We start from the raw sequence: 18,123 nt of genomic DNA, 5'->3' as shown, positions 1-18,123 counted from the left end.
CAGTCCCTCTAAACAAGTCTATCTTTTCAGACATCAGCACGACTAAAGTGGTGTAGTTCTGTTAAGTATTGCATAACAAATTACAACTTCTCAGAAATCGGACAGCAATTGAAAAGTACAGACTGGATACAAGAGGCAGCACTGCACGTTAGAAGTACACTGTACTGTGAAATTACTGTTTTTGTCAATAAGGTGCTGGTTCATTTTTGGCTTATGCCTTAAAGATGATATTGTATCAGATACGAACTGTACCATCAATAGACTGTGTTCTCAAGCTAAATACAATTACAAAACAAGAAAACCACATTCAGCTTTACAGGCTTTCAAGCTAGTCCCCATGTCATGAAATACAAGTTTTCAACAGCAGCAGTTTGCAGTACACTCCACTTAAAAATACCAAAAGGAAATTTCGAACCATGGCTTGCAGAGAAATCGCATTCTGCATTATCATAATTATGCAGCCACTAGAATGATACATACTAAGATGTTTGAGTTACAGGACATGATTCACCAAGGACACGAATACCTGGCGTGGGCATATAAACCAGTCTGAAGCTGGTTTATATGTAAATAAGACAGGCTAAATTTAAATTAGCAAAGAGCTCCCACAAGACAGACAATTTTAAAGATCCAGAAAAAATGGAAGTTTGGCAAGTAATTTGGTTTCTACAGGGATCCCACATTCCAAAACTTAACACTGCCATCTGAAAAATGTCTACCAGAATTGGAGTTAAATGGCCAATAGTACAATCTGTGGTACAGGACACAACAAAACAACAAAATAATTGGCATCCTGATGCATGAAGGGATCCTAATTTGCTATACTCTAACAGCAACGTCATTACAATGATATACAACAGGTTTTCACTGGCACATTCTTGGAAGAAAAACAGCACTACAAGGCACCAATTCACCAAACAGGTGATGAACTATTGCTGCAATGCACTAGGTGCAAGACTGAAGGGGATGGCTGCGTGATAAACCATGTCACGTTTCAATTCAATCTGTGCAGCATTTCCCCCAGAAAGAGACGGTTTCTAAGCTTCAGAAAAAAATGACAATAAAAAACACAGTATGCTGACGTTGGAAAACAAAATGGCGGTCAGGCAGCCATCTTGGTTTAAATGAGAACCTGCTTTCAGCATATGTTAACTATATTCTTGTGACAATAATATCTACTGAGTCTACTGAATTAAATGCCCAAGTGTTTGCTCACAAGCCGTCTGTGTCTTGACAAGACAACTAAATAATGGTCAGAAAGACAAGAAAGCTAAGACAGGAGTGCTGTTCTAACCAAATTATAATCATCCTGACAATGTTTATCAGGTTTGCATTTACCCAATGATTCTGAAGGAACGTTATTCACAAGCAGCTGATTTTGCAGTGACCATGTTCTTTAATGTAGCAACCTGAACAACCTTGAGAGGGAACCTGGCCTGACTTATGTAGTTATACCAAATCTCATTCCAGTAGGCCAAGCCATTTCAAAGATGTCAAACGTTTATTGCACATCTCGCATTGTGCACGCCATTGGGCAGTCAGACATTGTGACTTCTCAGTCTCATTTTCACCAAAACAATTTCTGATAGGCCACCACAATCCTTTGAAAGTTCATTCATTTTTGTTAAACAATAATGATTTTCTACACATTTGGAAATGTTGGTAGATGAATAAAACAAGCAGAACAATAACAATAGGTGTCCAGTAACGTTGCTTGGAAGCCTGAAAGGGCCATCCAACAATAGGGCAAACAAACACAGCTGTAATGAGCTGTGGACTGAACCTGAAAAGTGAGAATTCAGTACTGTAAATACTCAGTCCTGAGTCAGAAGAACTCAATATAAATACAAACACTACAGAGAGGAAAGGAAACCTCTTTCAAAGTCTATAAAATCAGGGAATTAATATTTTTAGTGGTGCAGGCCATGTTAAAAATGTATCTTAAACCATACCACATATGCAAATATCTGATATTTACACTATACAGATAAATAATGTTTATTTAGACTATGAATATGAATAATATTTGTTTTTTAAAGGGGTTAGGCCCACTTGCAAAGCCAAATCTGTGCATCAAACTACTCTTTAATACCAAAGGTAAGCATTTAAGTGTTGGCAGTCTTTTGAAGTGTGGTGTGGATTACAATTCTGAATTACATTGAATTCTCATTTTATGTTAGAATTCAATATAATCCACACTAACCTGTAATTATTTCAAGATGAAACCTCACTGTTCAAGATATCTGAAGGACAAAACCATCAATTAAAAGAGCGTATCTGTAGTTTATACTCAACACAGACAACATTAAGACTTAATTATACGTGACCACTTGTGCTGAAACACAACACAGGACACGTCTTCGTCAAGAAAAAAAAAAGAAATACATCCACCAGTAAAAGCTAACAAAAATGGCCTATATGAAAGACACTATATCCAACATCTAAATAGCTAATATAAGACTATAGTCTAAACCTCAATTAAAGTACACTTCAATCAAATTGATAAAAATATTAGTTGACGTAACATAAATTCTAGCGCCCCGAATCAAGCATAATGTAAACACAGGCCAAGGCTAAACATCCACTGAGCAGAAACACACATCGATTACTTCAAGCAAACAACTATCAAGATCAACACACCAACACATATATTCATTATATTCTCGTCCCTGAAAAGATCTCATTTTGCTTACGGATTTTTTTTCAATAAATAAACGTAAGTTTATTTTGTCTGTTTATTTATCATAGTCCAAGATGGCGGCTTGACCCACCGGTACATTTATTTCCAGCACAAACCGCTATGGACAAGCCCAGACCTTCATCTTATTTAGGTTTTGTCGAGGGTCAGAAACCGACTTTGCCCTGTCATCTCACCATAAACTTCAGAGCCTTCTCTTGCAGTACCGTCTCTGGTTCCATCGTCAGTCTGGCCGGGACTGGTTCTCTCTCAGCCCCGGGACCTGCGTCTCTCCACTGCCGCTGCTGCAGACAGGAAAATCCGTTCCACAGCAGTAACCCCCCAGCGGCCCAGGCTGCACGGCTGAAACAGAATTGTGGGGTTTGAAGTTTCTTCAACCCTAAATATTGTGTATGCTCATATCTCAGACACTACAAGTCCCAGTAGCACTATAAAAGCCTTTGATGCATTCTGGTAGTTCCTGTTTTATTTACAATACGACTTTACGTACTACAAATCCCACTTAGCGAGTGCGTTACTCTGGGATGTGTAGTTTTTCGATCTTTTGTTTTGTCGGTTAGTTACGCATTTAGTATAATAACTGGATACATATTTTAATCTAATATGAAATTTTTGAAAAGCTGAAATGCGATAAATCTGCTATTGTAGTATGTCTCGTGTTTTACATACATGTTATATTTGATTTAATATGGAACAATTAGAAAAGGAAACATTAAACACTGGTTTGGCCATATCCAGTTTGTCATATATAGAAGTGGACACAATCGTGGAAATTATCCAGTGGTGTTATATATAAGATAACACAGTACATGTGTATATTCTATCATGTGTAATTATTACATAATCAATACGTGTATTGATAACTACCCAAGAAGTGAATAGTTAATGTGCAAATTCCATTCTGTACCTCTGCGTAGTATTGCATACGGATTAGGTTTTCCGGACATTTAACCATTCTTCATTTTAATATATACTTTTATTCTCCATGGATTCTTGTTCTATGCTGCAATGCTATTTTGATCTGGTTCTGCTATGGTATGCCATAATATGCTTTTATGATGTGCTGTATACCATGTGCGATGCACTATGCGAAGCTGTATTATTATGAACTGTAAAATTGCTTTATTATTAATTTTAATTCATTGTTACTTAAAAAACCCCATAAAATATTGTTTCACAGCGTTTGTATCTCAATTTTAATGTCTGCTTTTGCTGGGTGTTCCATGCCAAAGACATGGTGGCCAGGTTAATTGCTTTAAACTGTAGCTGCACCTGTGAATGTGTGTCTGTGCCCTGTGACTGACTGGTGTCCAGTCTAGAGAGTAGCACTATGTTTTCAGGATAACTCCAAGCAGCCCTTAGGAATAAGGTGCTCCTTGATCAAAAATAGATGGAACTCCAAATATACAGTTTGACATTACAGTGGTAACACTATTAGTAATTTCAGTTATTAGTTAACATATTACATAAAGTTAGGTGAATAGTACATAAGATGGTGTTCAATTAATTGCATTATTATTATTAGTCATACTGTATATTGCTTTAATTAGTAGATGTCTGAATTTGAACCCAATGATAATGTTAAAAGCACAGCTAATACACTGTGGCTGCAACTCTGGTGCCCTGGAAAGAAAGGTTTCCAGTAATGTATGGAAACTTTGCTATTTATGGCTGTGTTTCTACTGAAAAGTGAACCTTAGTAAGTCAGTCCTGGAATTTTGTGGTGGTAAAATAGGACCAGTGGGACAGCTTAAGCCAAAGCTACAAATTAAAGGTAATCCACTTTTAAAGTTTGACTAAAATCAGACAGGCACTGAGACAAGGCCAGTATGATCTCTTCAGTGTGCAACTACAGTATGTAGGGGGTCTTAAATTCAAACACCTTGACTAGATTTCTGCTACATCATAAGATAAAATGTTTGCTGTTTTGAAACTGTCTTATTACTGTCAACAGGCTCATGTACTATTGACAGATAAAATCAGAGAACAAAATACCAATCCAAACAACTTCCTAGCAGATCAAGTGATCAAACCATTGTCCATATAGTTTCTAGTTGTTTGGGGTTGCCGCCGTGTGACCGTACCTCAACACTTCTTATCAATAGCCTTTCAGATGTCTTTCTAATGTATCATTAACAATTAAAGCTATAACTGTTGTATACCATTTAAATAGTATGCCCATCTGATCCTCTATCCTAGCACAAGTAGCTCGTGTCACCACCGAGAAAGTCAAGAAGTGACAAGGATTTCCAGGTCACAACTGCATTATTGTTACAATGACCATCATTTGTAATAGTACGGGCTCTAGTATTATAGTAGTAAGCATGGCTGTGGTTGCAGTGGTAACATTGATGTAGATTGTTCAGGTTGGTATCAAAGCATTGTTCTCTTGCTAAATCTATGCTTTAGTACATTTAGTAATATTTTAGTAATATATCCTTTCTTTTACTTCTTTTCTTATTCATAGGTGCAGTATAGATATTAAGGACTATTCCCTTTATTGCCTTTTCATTTTTATGATCCATGTTGTGGGCATATCCTGCTTGATTTGTCATTTAAACTATATTCTAAAACAAAGTAATTATAAATAAATCTCTGTGCACATTAATTATTGTTAATAATAATAACTGATTAAACTTTTCAACAGTGTTCATGAATAGTGTTCATAGCTCCCATGAACAACTGACAGATTTATAGAAGAATCAACAAAATGAGGTGTATGATTTCTCTTGATTTATGTCAGCAAAAGAAAGGATTATTTATTGCCAGGCAGCTGGACTGGAAGATTCATCCTCTGTAAGAATCCGATTGTACAGCAGACACTGTGCAGGAACACAGCTATGACTAATGGCCCCTTTGCATAGAAATGAGAACTCATGGACCAAGAACTGTAAAAATACAATAACTCAATTGACAGCTGATCTCTTTATCATATGCATAGGCAAGCAGCCTATTAATTTTTAACAGACAAATAGTGAAGTTTTTTTCTGGCTGCTTTTTATTTTCTTAACACAATGAGCACCAAGTATAAAATATACATTTTTTTCTGTACTTACAAGTTTATTCTACAGTGCAGCAATGCATAGCTGGAGGTTATTCTGTGCCAACGTGAAACATATAGTGTTTCTTGAATTCTTTAAAAGATTTTGAATCAACTTCCTCTTCCTGCTATGTTCATCCTGACTTGTTTTGTGCCTTGTTGTGGGAGCAACCTGCTGGGGTTTGTGTCTACGTGTTTGTTTTTGCCATTAAGTGACTATCCCAGTATGGACGAGTCCTTGAAGACAAGGGTTTTCCAGATGGCCCACGAATCTTAGGACATTTTGAAACATGACATGTTTTCTACAGTCATATCTAAGATGAGAAGTGTTTGCCTTAATTACTCTATATTTTTGCTCAATTTCTAGATGACAGAATGATTTAAAGTATGATACTCATAATTAAGTTCAAGGTTGCTCCATTATTTCAGTACAAGACTGGACTTCATTGCATTCAGTTTTCAGAAAAGTTCTATCTGAAGTTATTTTTTCTGGAAAGGGTAGCTAGCACAGTGAATAGCAATCTAAGCAGAATCAAAAACATCATGAAAATAAAGAAATAAAAGGGAAAAAAAAACGATAACATACAGCACATCTGTAACTCCATGAGTCATGGATATGTGCAGGCGATCGGGGTGTAAATTTCCATGAGGAAATAAATGTGGGCAGTCCTCAGCTTCATGTGTCTAGTTGTGATGCTCAGAATATCTTTCTCTTGCTCTCATGGATGAATTGTAAATTTGAACTGAAATGTAATTTGTTAGGCAATCACCTCACCGCAGGAGCCAGCAGAAAATGAGCCTTTCAACTAATTTCACATGGGCTATGTTTTGCATAATTTAACATAATAGAGTCTTATACCATACTTTAGATTAAAGATGAGTAGTGAATTGTAAATTATATACATATATAATTATATACATAGACTTTCTACGCACAAAAAGGATGGAATAAATGTCTGGTCCTTCGCTTTTTTTCCCCTCAATTCCCTTAGTGTAAACTGTTTTACTTCCCAAGATGTGGAGACAGAAAAGAGCATGACATATTTTACAAATATTCTGTTGAAAAGGGCTATGCAGGATATGGTCCTGTGATTGGGTGTGCAGAGTGTAGTTTGGGAATATCGCAAACTAGTTGGTTTGGAAATACATGGTTGGAAATACAGCCATAAATGTACAAATAACTAATACCAGGCAACAGATAAACCAGGCCTGCCCTACGTTTCTTTAGTACTTTAGTGAAAAAAGAAATAAAAAGGCCATTGGATGCTGTTAGCAGATGTTTTTAGACTTAACTGTCTTCTCCCTTTCCAAATGTTCAGTATGGTGTCTCCGAAAAAGTGTTCTATTAAATCTTTACAGCTGAAAGGAAAAAAGTTATGATTTTACATAATTAGATTTTAATTAGTCCTTTTAGTCAATTGTAACTGCTCTATTTTTAAAGAATTGTAAAAATATAGTTGATCAAGCACTTAGTTCAATTAAGTGCACAGATGAGATGAAAACCACCAATCCCTGTGGTTCCTGTGGCACAGACAGTTAAGAATCACTGACACCATACTTGATGACTTAACCCAAAGATGACCACCTCCAGCCCTCATGTTTTTTTCAATCTATTCTAGCTGTTTATTCCAAATAAGGCTTATACATAAAACTTTATTACGTAAACTTTCTACTTAAAAAAAAAGAAAGACATTGACGTTAAGGCAAGGTAAGACGTTCAAGACGGTGTAATATTTAAATGAGCAGGAAATGTGAGAAACCATTTTGCCTCAATTTAATTAAATCATTTCTTATGTTCACTTTGTTTCTTGTCTTGTATTTATTCCACTTAATAGTTTTGAATAGCCCATATGTTACTTAATATCTCGGCTTCCTTTGAAAATCACCTCCCCTGCCAATAATTCCTATCTCCTGCTAAGCCAAAATAACATACAGTAGATCTCACTTCATTACTTCATACATTTAGCCCTACAAACCACAGGAGAACTTAATGTATTACCTCCAATCTTTCCAAATACTTCAATACATAATATAAATACTGTAAGTACTCTTTATTGAACAGAGGCTTTTTTCAATATTCCTGTACACTCACATGTTGACATAACGTTTCACTTTTCCTTAGAAATTTCAACATCAGCATTTGCCTACTTTCTAATGATGTTTTTTATGTTGTTTGTCTGTTTCTCTGAGTACAAGAGGAATCTGTATTTGGCCACTGCTCTTCATAATTTCTATCAGTAATCTAACTTCTGGCATAGTTAATAAACTAGTGAACTTTAAAGATAACACCAAAATAGGATTAACAAAGATTATTGATGCTGTAAAGGTAATTCAAGAATTTAATTTAAATATTTAGACACAATTCTGGACTGGTCAGACACGTGGCTGTTGACTTAATGCAGACATGCATGCAGCAAAATATAGACAGATAAGACTTTATTGATTCTGAAAGGAAATTGAGGTGTTACAGCAGCCCAGCACAAGAAAAGCAAAAACAGACATCAGAATAGACTAAAAATTAAAATAAAATAAGTACAGCAATACAAAATAAATATATAGAGTTAGGAGTGTGCAAAATTTGCTCATAGTCACTGTAAAACAATAAGATATGTGCAAAATTCACATAGGTAAATACAGATTGAGTGTCCAAAAAGCACAATAGTGAAACATGTTGTCCATAGATGAGCAGATTAAGGGCTAACAGTCCTAGCCTAGGACAGCGTTATACACCCTGACAGCCGCCGGGAGGAAGGACCTGCAGAAACATTCCCTTGAACACCGTAGCTGAAGCAGTCTGTTGCTAAAAGTGCTCCGCTGCCTAATAACAGTCCCATGTAGCGGATGAGAGGCATTGTTCAGCCCCAACACAGAGCCAGCCTTCTTGATGAGTTTATTGAGTCTATTTACCTCTCTTGGCATAATGCTGCTGCCCCAGCACACAACAGCATAGAAGATGGCCGCTGCCACCACTGATTCATAAAAAATGTGTAGCAGTGTTCCACATACACCAAAGGACCTGAGCCTCCTAAAAAAATAGAGTCGGCTCTGACCTTTCTTGTGCAGGGCGTCAGTGTTAACAGTCCATTCCAGCTTATCATCCAGGTGTACCCCTAAGTACTTGTAGGACTGCATCACCTCTATGTCCTCACCCCGGATGGAAAAAGGTTTCAGCGGAGACTTATTCCTCCGAAAGTCCATGACCATTTCTTTAGTCTTGCTGGTGTTTAGCTGGAGATGGTTAAGATGACACCACTCCACAAAGCTGATAATCAAGCTCCTGTATTCCTCCTCCCTCCCCTCACTTATACACCCCACAATTGCAGAGTCATCCGAAAACATCTGCAGATGACATGCCTCAGAGTTGTACTTGAAGTCAGAGGTGTAAAAAGTGAACAGGAATGGAGCAAGGACATATAAGCAATAAGTATAAAATGGCAAACAGTAGTCTGGAGAAGATTCCTTTGAAAAAGACTTAGGAGTTTATATTAACACATCATTTTCATCTTCCAGACAAAGTGGGAAAATAGCGATGTTATGTTAATTTTAAAATCTTACAATGCACTAGTTTTAACTTATTTAGAATACTGTGTACAATTTTGACCCTAAAAGATATAGCTGCTCTAGAATAAAACCAGAGACGAGTGATCTAAACTCAAAGCAATGTTTCTCTGGTGGACTATAAGAACTATAAGACAATATTTATGCTGTGGATTGTGGAAACTACAGTATGGAGAAGTGCATTTAAAATTGAGAACAGAGAAAACTGAGTTGAAGGAGTATGGAACAAGCTACCCAGACATTTTGTCAAAGCTCACATTCATTTACTTATTCAATCCATTATTCAAAATGTTTCCAAAAATGACTAAAAACATATATCTAAACTTCAATATCTGCTAGAATTATTATTTAATTATCGTAAAATATTTGTGTAATGGATGATTTCTAGTACAAATGATCAAGTAATAACTATTAAATACAAATGTTACTTTTTGGTTGCAACATTCAATTTCATTAAAAGAAAAGATTTCAAGAAAATACAAAACATACTATGTCCAAATAGTAAGGCACTATATATGTAGGCACACACTCACTATGTATCATTTAATAATCTTCCTGTCTGCTTGTCTTCAACTCACACAACTCAAACTTGCAAATTCTAACAAATTCCACAATTATGCAGACATGCGTTCATTGTAGAATTATTCATTTTGCATCTAGTGTGCAACCTAAATGATTGAAATGCATACACTGTGACAGTATTGTCATTCACTGTTGTGAGGCAGCAGCATTGGTTGTAGAAAATAGGCAATGATTCAGAGAGTACATAATTAGGACTTACTGTTACTGTGAAATTTCAGTTACTGAGTTACCATGGTAACTTATTAGGCAAGCAAAGAGTAATGTAAAAAATCTATTTTTATCCCGACCATATAATGATTTTTATCACATGTGGCCATGCTCTTTCAAATGTAGAGGAAAAAAGATCACCACACTTTCTGTAACTTTATAGCAAATAACCTTCGGGAGCTAGGCGTTATCCTTAATTCAATCATTTGACAAAAACAGTGTCATTAGGAATGATCCACTTATAAATGCTCATTTGTAGTACCTAGGATTTGAATAATGTTTTGATTATTTTATTAAAACCTCATCTAATACTAGCTATACTAACAATTGAATTTCCTTTAATGAAACAATTTTAAAGCCTTAAAAATATATCCAAAATGAGTAGATTGATGTTACAGGGAGAGGGTATATGAAACTTATGTATGAAATAAGTTTGTCGCTTTAGTACATTTTAATTTTGCTGCATAACAAAAACAACAGATGTGTGAAGTTGTTTCCATTGTCTCCTTAAAATATTTTTCACAATTCAGAATAGAGTGTTCAAACTTATTCAGAATAGAGTGTTCAAACACTGCATTCAAGGCTGGAAGGATTCACATTTAATATCCTAGGCTTCTAATATTAATAAAATAACAAGTTCTACCACTCAACAATAAGGAATATCAGAAAGAAGACTTATATATAGAGTAGTTTCTGTTTCCAACAATGCTTTGCTTTTGCAATAGGACATATAGACGCTCAAAACCCAAATGTGGCCAATGGATATGATGTACTGTACAATAATTAGATAGTTGTGATCAAAGATGTCTCTTTCTTCTCAGAGGAAGGAGAAATTCAGTGGCAGGGTGAGGGTAAAAGACCAAGTTCCAACAATAATGTCAAATAAGGGGAAGTGTTAGGTATTCTCTAAGTTCTCTCAGGACCTTTATTGCTATAGAGTTGACCAACTGGAGTTTGGATGGTTGCAGGAAATCTGGCTTCATCTTTGATATTTCAGCAGAACATGACGATGACCCTGAAATGTGCTGTTTGTCGGGTTAGTTCTTTCTTGCATCTGATCCATTTTAATATCATATATGTGTTTCCTTCCTGATTCCCAGTGGATCCATGTGAGGCTAATTTTATGTTTCTTACGTTCCCTCGTCTGTGGTTAGCTGCTTGAGAGAACCATTCATTAGCCATTTCCTAAACTGTAGCCACTGAGCTACAAAGGGTTTTAAAAACCTATTTGCACTATTTTAAAAACAAGGAAATGGCCCATGGAGTCTCAATGATTGGATGCTGCTTTAAATAGTGACAGATAAACATTTATTGAGAGTTCTATTCAATGCACATCAAGAGAGGAACGAAAGATAGAGTGAACAGACAACATGAAGCAAAAAGAACAAAAAAATCCCCACAACAGCTGAGAGCCAATCTTTGTGTGTATTGATTTTGATTGTCACATGCTCATTGTCTGTGTTAATAGCAACCCACACTGCTCCAAGATCTCTCCGCCACCCCCAGCAAAAGGCAATCAGAATCCCTGTCAACTCGCTAATTCGGACGATATAAAAGTGGTAATGGAATTCACTGCAGGATTACCCAGGCCATCCAATCGGCTGCCATCTCGGTGACATATCTCTCCAATCGGCCGAATTTAACACCCCATCTAATTTATGTCGTGTAGGGAATGGGAATGAAATGTTAATAAAGAATCTCTGCATCTCGTCACCTTAACTGCAGCCTGAGGCTTCCAGGCATCTGTCATGGAGAGGCAGAGAGAGAGAGGAGAGGGGGGCGACAGAGACAGAGGGAGGGAGGGAGGGAGGAGCTGTAAGATCTGGCCCCAAAAAAGAACCGCTTTTGGAGCTGCTCATCAGGTTTGAAGACAACCTGACAAAATTGCTTGATTTTTTTCCCTAAAACCAGAAACGATAGTTTGCTTCTATGGAACACTTTTTAAAGGGTTCAGATTACTGTTTATTTTTTTAAGGTAATTCCAGGCACTTGGCATTCATGTAGCAGCTGAACCGACAAGCATACAATAAAGGGCTCCCGAGTGGCTCGTCAAGTAAAAGCCTCCGTCCGGAGTACAGCATGAGTTCCACAGCCAGGAGATTTCTGGTCTGGATCCAAACTGTGCCAGTCACTGACTGTGTCAAAGAGTCCCCACTGGCAGAGCAAATTGGCCAGGAGCAGCCTTGGAATTGGTTAGGATAGAATCACCTTGGGGTTATTGACTGAATCACAACAAAGGGGTGGATATGTGGCCCTCCAAATGAACAAGATTCCATCCCTTGGATACTTTTACCCAGTCTGGACAAAAATGTAATGCCTGATTTTGTCCTTCCAATTGAACTGCATCTATCAAGAAGACTGACGGTAGCACCGACACACTTCTTGTGTATAATAATTCACAACAGTGTAATATCAATCAGTGATGAAGGAAACAGGAATAAAATCTGTGTGATTACTTTGAGGGTGAGCAGTCTTGCAGGGGACTGCCACTTCTAATCCTGAGGGGGCTGCAGGTAGCCCTTGGGTAGCAGTTGGGGAAATCCTTAGTCAGGCCATTTTCACCTTGCCTTTTGAGAGCTTGGAGTAGTTTTGACATAATCCACCTTTGTTCAAGTACAACTCCTTCAGACTGTATCTCTAAGCACCATTACATCTCTTTAAGTCTCAGCGTTCATCCATCCATTCACTTTCTAACTGTTTTATCCCTTACAGTGTTGCAGGGGAGCCGAAGTCTGTACTGGAAAGCAACAGGCGCAAGGCAGAATACAACTATGTTGTAATTACTTTTAAGGCATTATCTGATGACATTAAAATGTGAAATCATGATGAGTACAGCACCATGTTTATCCTCCTGGCTACGTCCCGCAAAAGTGAAATTAGTGCAGAAGCAACTTACAAATTGTGGTTGTAAAGAAGTGAGCAGAGGAACAAAAGCAGTGCAGTACTAACAATAATTTTGCTCACCAACACATTACCATTTGGCTTTGAGAGAATATTTTGGCTGTAATAGAAAGTAAGGAAGCCAGACAGTAGATGAAACAAAGAAGAGGTCAAGCAACAGGTAACAGATTAAAGGTCTGCAAATTGTGTAAAGTGCTAACTCCTTTTACTTCTTTTACCAAAAATGAACCTTCATCTGTATGGACATCACAGAGTGGTCTGTATATTAGTAAGCCTGCTTTGACAATCAAACGATGTTACCTCAGGATCATTTTCACTTTAAAGGTTCCATTACTGTTTCTTATAACCATCCCTTTGTGGTCAGATTCAATTTCCAATCTCTTATTGCTGAGGTAGCGTTCTATTAAAAGTCATTGCTTTTGCATCAGCCGTGACTTTGGGAGAGCCAGGAAATGTAAAGGACAATTGACTTTTAATATGAATCATGCTGTGATTGTATGACACTGGGTCCTGTCCCTCTGAATTGCTAATGGTAAAAGAGTGTCCAGCACCGGTATCACTTCATTCTGCCCTTTTAAATGGCTGTTTAATGAACAACAACAATAAAAACAGGAGACCCCCACCACCACTGCAGTCACAAATACTGCCATAGATGGTAATGATGGTCCAACAATTTGTTAATGGCATCTCATGAGAAGTCTGTGGGGGAGAACCTTAATTGCCCAGCTGGATAGAAGTTTACCAGGCACACATAGACATGTCCATTTAAATTCCATTTTTTTTTACAAACAAGTTTGTCCCAGAGCTACATTAGAGTACTGGTTCATGGTGAGAACCTATCTCACTCTAACATGTTACCTTTGACCCTGTGCTCTCAATTGAAGTTCATGTTAGGAATGTTGTAAGGGTATACGTCTTCCACCTGCATAACGCTCTTTGGTTAAGAGCCTTGCTCTACCTATCTGATATGCTAGAATATTGATACCACACCTTTATTTCATCAAGACTAGACTAATGTAACACCTTACTTACTTATGTTACTTCTAAGGTACCAAACAGGCTTTCATTTGTCCCAACTTCAATGGCTAACAAAGTATTTTTCATCAGTAATTCCTGTCCTCTCTCTGTAAATTGTGAAAATTTACAGCCAACGTTAGAGTGGACATTATTGTTCTCAAACACAGTATAAAGCAATAAAAGTTTTATCTCCATATTATTTAAAGGACTTGATACATGAGAATAATTCTGATTCAGGCCTTAATACTCTTATTTACGTATTTACCCACTTTTGAGTTCATAACTTTGCTAGCTAACCCAGTTCTGTTTCGTAACAATATTCAGTGTAATTTCTTTTCTTTTTCTGAGTTATTCTTTTTCTTTTTCAATTTTTCATCATATTTTCCCACAGAAATTTTTAGTTTGAAAAGGCCTGTTCACTTCACCTAAACAATAGTCAAGTTCGTTTATAGCGTACGAATTCCCTTGCAGCGTATTTTTAAATCAATGCATTGCTGGTGTAACGATTGCCTGCCTGACATTTGAAATCTTTGTGTCATTGCAAAAGCTCTCCAGAAACAATCTTCAAGCCAAAGGTTGTATTTAATTGAAGGAAAAGTTCTCTGAGTTTTCTTGTTTTCCAGTTTTATCCATATAGCACTGTTCCTTTTCAAAAAATGAAAAGAATACAAATGATATCTTCCTTTGTAGACCAAAATTCTTATTACTCAGTTCTTTTTCAAAATGAATTCCTAGCCTGACCTAACAGAGCCAAAGACACAGAGCTCTCTGAAGATATGCTAACCAGTTCATTTTGCAAAATGACCCCGAACAAAAACAGCAGAGGAAAAAGGCCTATGGTTACCTGAGAAGCAGAGTAAACTCCAAGTGTCATATGGAATACAGTATGGATCTCTGCTTGACTAGATTACTTACATGTAAATTACTAGGTTACTTAAAAGTATTCCTGGAGGTATTTGCATATTTATGAATCATTCAAAACATAGCAAAAACAATGCTACAATGACAAAAGAAACAAAGGAATATTGTCACTAGATATTTGGCTATCAAGTGAGAAATGAGCACAAACATAATGTCAATACCGCAGGCAATATTTGCTTGTTAGGAGCCAAAAGGAGGGTTTGAAGACACTCGTACAGTAGAAACACAAACTCTGACATACTCCAGATGGGATGAGCCACTTACTTACAGGCCTCTTAAATAGGATGAAGAAACAAATTTCTTAAATTTAGAAGTCAGGACAGTATCTGTGATTTACAGTTTATTAACAAATTCAACCTTTTTGCTCAAAGGAGCCTAGATATTTAAAACCAGTGACACTCATCTATAACCTGGGAATGATCAACTCCTGTGCAGCAACTCTACAAAAATATATCACTGTAAAAAAATGAAAATGATAGGACCATTGCTTAAAAAATCTGCCTTGAATTGAGCTGAGTGTACATTAAAGAAAAAAAGTTAGAGTGCAGGGTGGGCAGGACAGACTTCAATGGCACCCAGTAGTCTTGAGCAGACTTTGCTCTTGTAGATGTCTAGATGAGATGATGCCAAAGCTTGGCTGAAGCCTAGCAAAGCTAACAGTGCTGTTCCAACACTGCAGTTGCTTTGCCTCCTACGTGGGAACAATAATACTCTGTCTTTCAGAAGAAAACCAACAGCCCATGCAAAAACACTGGTAGAGCACTTGTCAAAACATTACGTAGCGAAGACAAAACTGAGAAAGGTGGCACAATGAGTATTATGTGGATGTTGTGTTCCATTGCTTACTTTCTCGTAATCAAAGAAGTGCAATCAGGCATAGAATATAATAGTACTGCGTAATATAATAATATTATTGTTTCACAGTAGTGTGTGCTAAATACCTTGATGGTCTGACTTTTCATATCACTAAGTATGCTGCTTATAGCTGAAAGCAATGCTTGTAAGCATTTTCATCACAGGAATAAGAAGTCACAGTTATCACTTGTCATCTATTTTTTGGGGCTAATGGATATCAAAGCAAAGAAAAGTCAGTTGTGAGTGATGGTTTTCTTAAATATATTCCAGTTCATGCAAAATAGACATTAGAAATATAAAGAGTAAGCCTTTGTCTTTATACAAATGTACATTAAAAAAGACAAACAAACCATCTCACAAGCTAGCAATAACTCAGTATGTCCAGGTTTTTATGACACTCATGGTAGCAGAAGCCACATTTTCAGAGTTGAAATGAAAAGTATATTTTTCTACCCACTGTTTTACAGCAGTAGTTGAAATCTTTTATTTGAGGACCTATTACATTTTTAGTTGCATCAAAATTTTCCACATGTATTGTGTAATGCATGTCATGTAAATCTATAACAATTTATTTTAAATTTGTATAGAATTTTTTTTTACAGAGGTAAACATTTTCTCAGTATGTTCTCACCAAACAAAACTGAAGATTATCATCAGGACTTGGAAAGAATCTTGCAGGAAAATCAAGAAATTACTAGTAACAAGAAATTACTTTCAGAAATAATAAAAGTGCATCAGACACATCAGTCACAAAAAGAGAATACTTTGAAATGAGAATGAGCTAACACTCTTCTGTCCTTGAACTGTACGTACCAAAGCTGTTAAGTTTTAAGAAGTACAACATGCTGTTTTATTTTCCTGGAAACTGAACGTTTCAGATTCCTAGTGACTTTAAGTGCTGTTGTCGTTTGTGGGGTTTAAAATGTCAAAACATTGCCTCTGGCACTGCAGCGAGATTAGACTGCACAGAGAAGGTTACACATGACATTTCTGATAGTTTGACAGGCCTGCAGAAATGAGACGGCACTTTGCCAATCTCCCTTTTTGTTTTTTTTTTAATATCTCTTAGAAAGCATTTTAATAAGAATCTGGCATGGTTACAATGATAAAGCGTCTGGTGTAACAAACAAGAACTCTCCTCCCATCCTTTTAGGTTTTCGTTAAACACCTAGGTACATATTTTAATGAGTAAGACATTCCAGGTGTAATGTCCACACAAATAAAAAAATACTAGATTTCAGGTAGTGCCATCTTTGTTTGTTATGTAGTTTTTTAAAAGAGATCAATTCAGTATCAGAACTGCAGACCTGACAAGTGTAGTGGGATAGAAAGAGAAATCAGTTTCTAAAATAAAATACATTATTCCCTAATAATCTGCATTGTGAAGAGGTCAGCATTAAACACAAAGCAGTGATAAATCAGTTTAGGAACACATGAGACTATTCAGCTGCGTAAGTGCAAGCACAGTTGCAGTTTACAATAGCTTTGTCGATACTCAGAAGAAGTAAGAGACCTGGATTTATTTATTTAAATGAGGTCCTAGAGACACTGCGAACAGGTGCATTTTCTCACCTCTCCAAACACAGAGCTGAATTATAAAGTATTAAAATGCTGCTCAAATACTTTCTTGAGGAAAATTGGTGCAACTGTCTCTTTAGGCTTTTTCTTCTTCAAGGGTTCACAAGGAAAAGAACAGTACCTCAGTCTTGAGGTTGAAGAGCTAGTCTGATGATTATATAACATACAATGTTGGCTTCCAGCAATGTATTTTATTTATTCTCAATCAGAAAATAGTTAATGCAAAAAACAACAAAATACAAATAGGAAGTATACAGCCCAAATCTCCTTTTACCCTCAGTCTCTCTCTACTTTCTCTGACTCCTGCATGGGAGCTCATTCCTGTTTCATTTTTTAAATCAATTGAACTACACTCTTCAACTACAAACATAAGAACGCTCCACAAACGTTACAAATCTCAATCCTACACTAGCAGTGATTTAGACAAAGAACATGTGTGCATGTTCTTTTACAGCCACAGAGTAGTAAATGGTCAGGCAACTCTTTATGCGGAAAAGGACCACACTGCAGAGCAGCTTCAAATTGATTTTTTCATGTGCCAGATTTGGAAAATACCTCAAGTCTTTTATTGGAATCTCATGCAACACTAATTTAAATTGCCATAAGATTACATTACATTGAAACTATGTGGAGGCAAAAACACTGATTGGAAGAAGAATATTCAATAAAATGTTTTTTTAATTTATTTAATATTTTATTAAGTACTTAGTTTTCACACTTTTAAAGTTCCTCGTTAAAGATTGATTCTCAAAATACAGGAGGTAGG

General features: G+C 36.6%; 1 protein-coding gene across 3 annotated transcripts in view; it reads right to left on the bottom strand.

Annotated features, from left to right (window-relative positions):
* The window catches only part of LOC148834988 (F-box/WD repeat-containing protein 1A), a 41,687-nt gene extending 38,693 nt beyond the window's left edge, over positions 1-2,994 (bottom strand). Inside the window, exons 1-2 of one of the 3 annotated variants that reach the window (XM_088916358.1) lie at positions 2,875-2,969; positions 2,204-2,243 (exon numbers count right to left, since the gene is read on the bottom strand). Coding sequence is in view for 2 of the 3 variants with exons in the window: in XM_088916357.1 (XP_088772483.1) it covers positions 2,875-2,919 (45 nt within the window). In the remaining variant the exon portion in view is untranslated. Of the gene's footprint in view, positions 1-2,203; positions 2,244-2,874 lie in introns of all 3 variants that reach the window. The other 2 variants (XM_088916357.1, XM_088916359.1) reach the window with 2 other exon arrangements.
* Between the last annotated feature and the right edge of the window lie 15,129 nt (positions 2,995-18,123).

The sequence above is a fragment of the Atractosteus spatula genome, chromosome 5 (assembly GCF_055471065.1).
Source record: "Atractosteus spatula isolate fAtrSpa1 chromosome 5, fAtrSpa1.hap1, whole genome shotgun sequence".
NCBI classification, from domain to species: domain Eukaryota; kingdom Metazoa; phylum Chordata; class Actinopteri; order Semionotiformes; family Lepisosteidae; genus Atractosteus; species Atractosteus spatula.
Note: the sequence above shows the minus strand (reverse complement) of the source record. Positions and strands in the feature narration are given on the sequence as shown.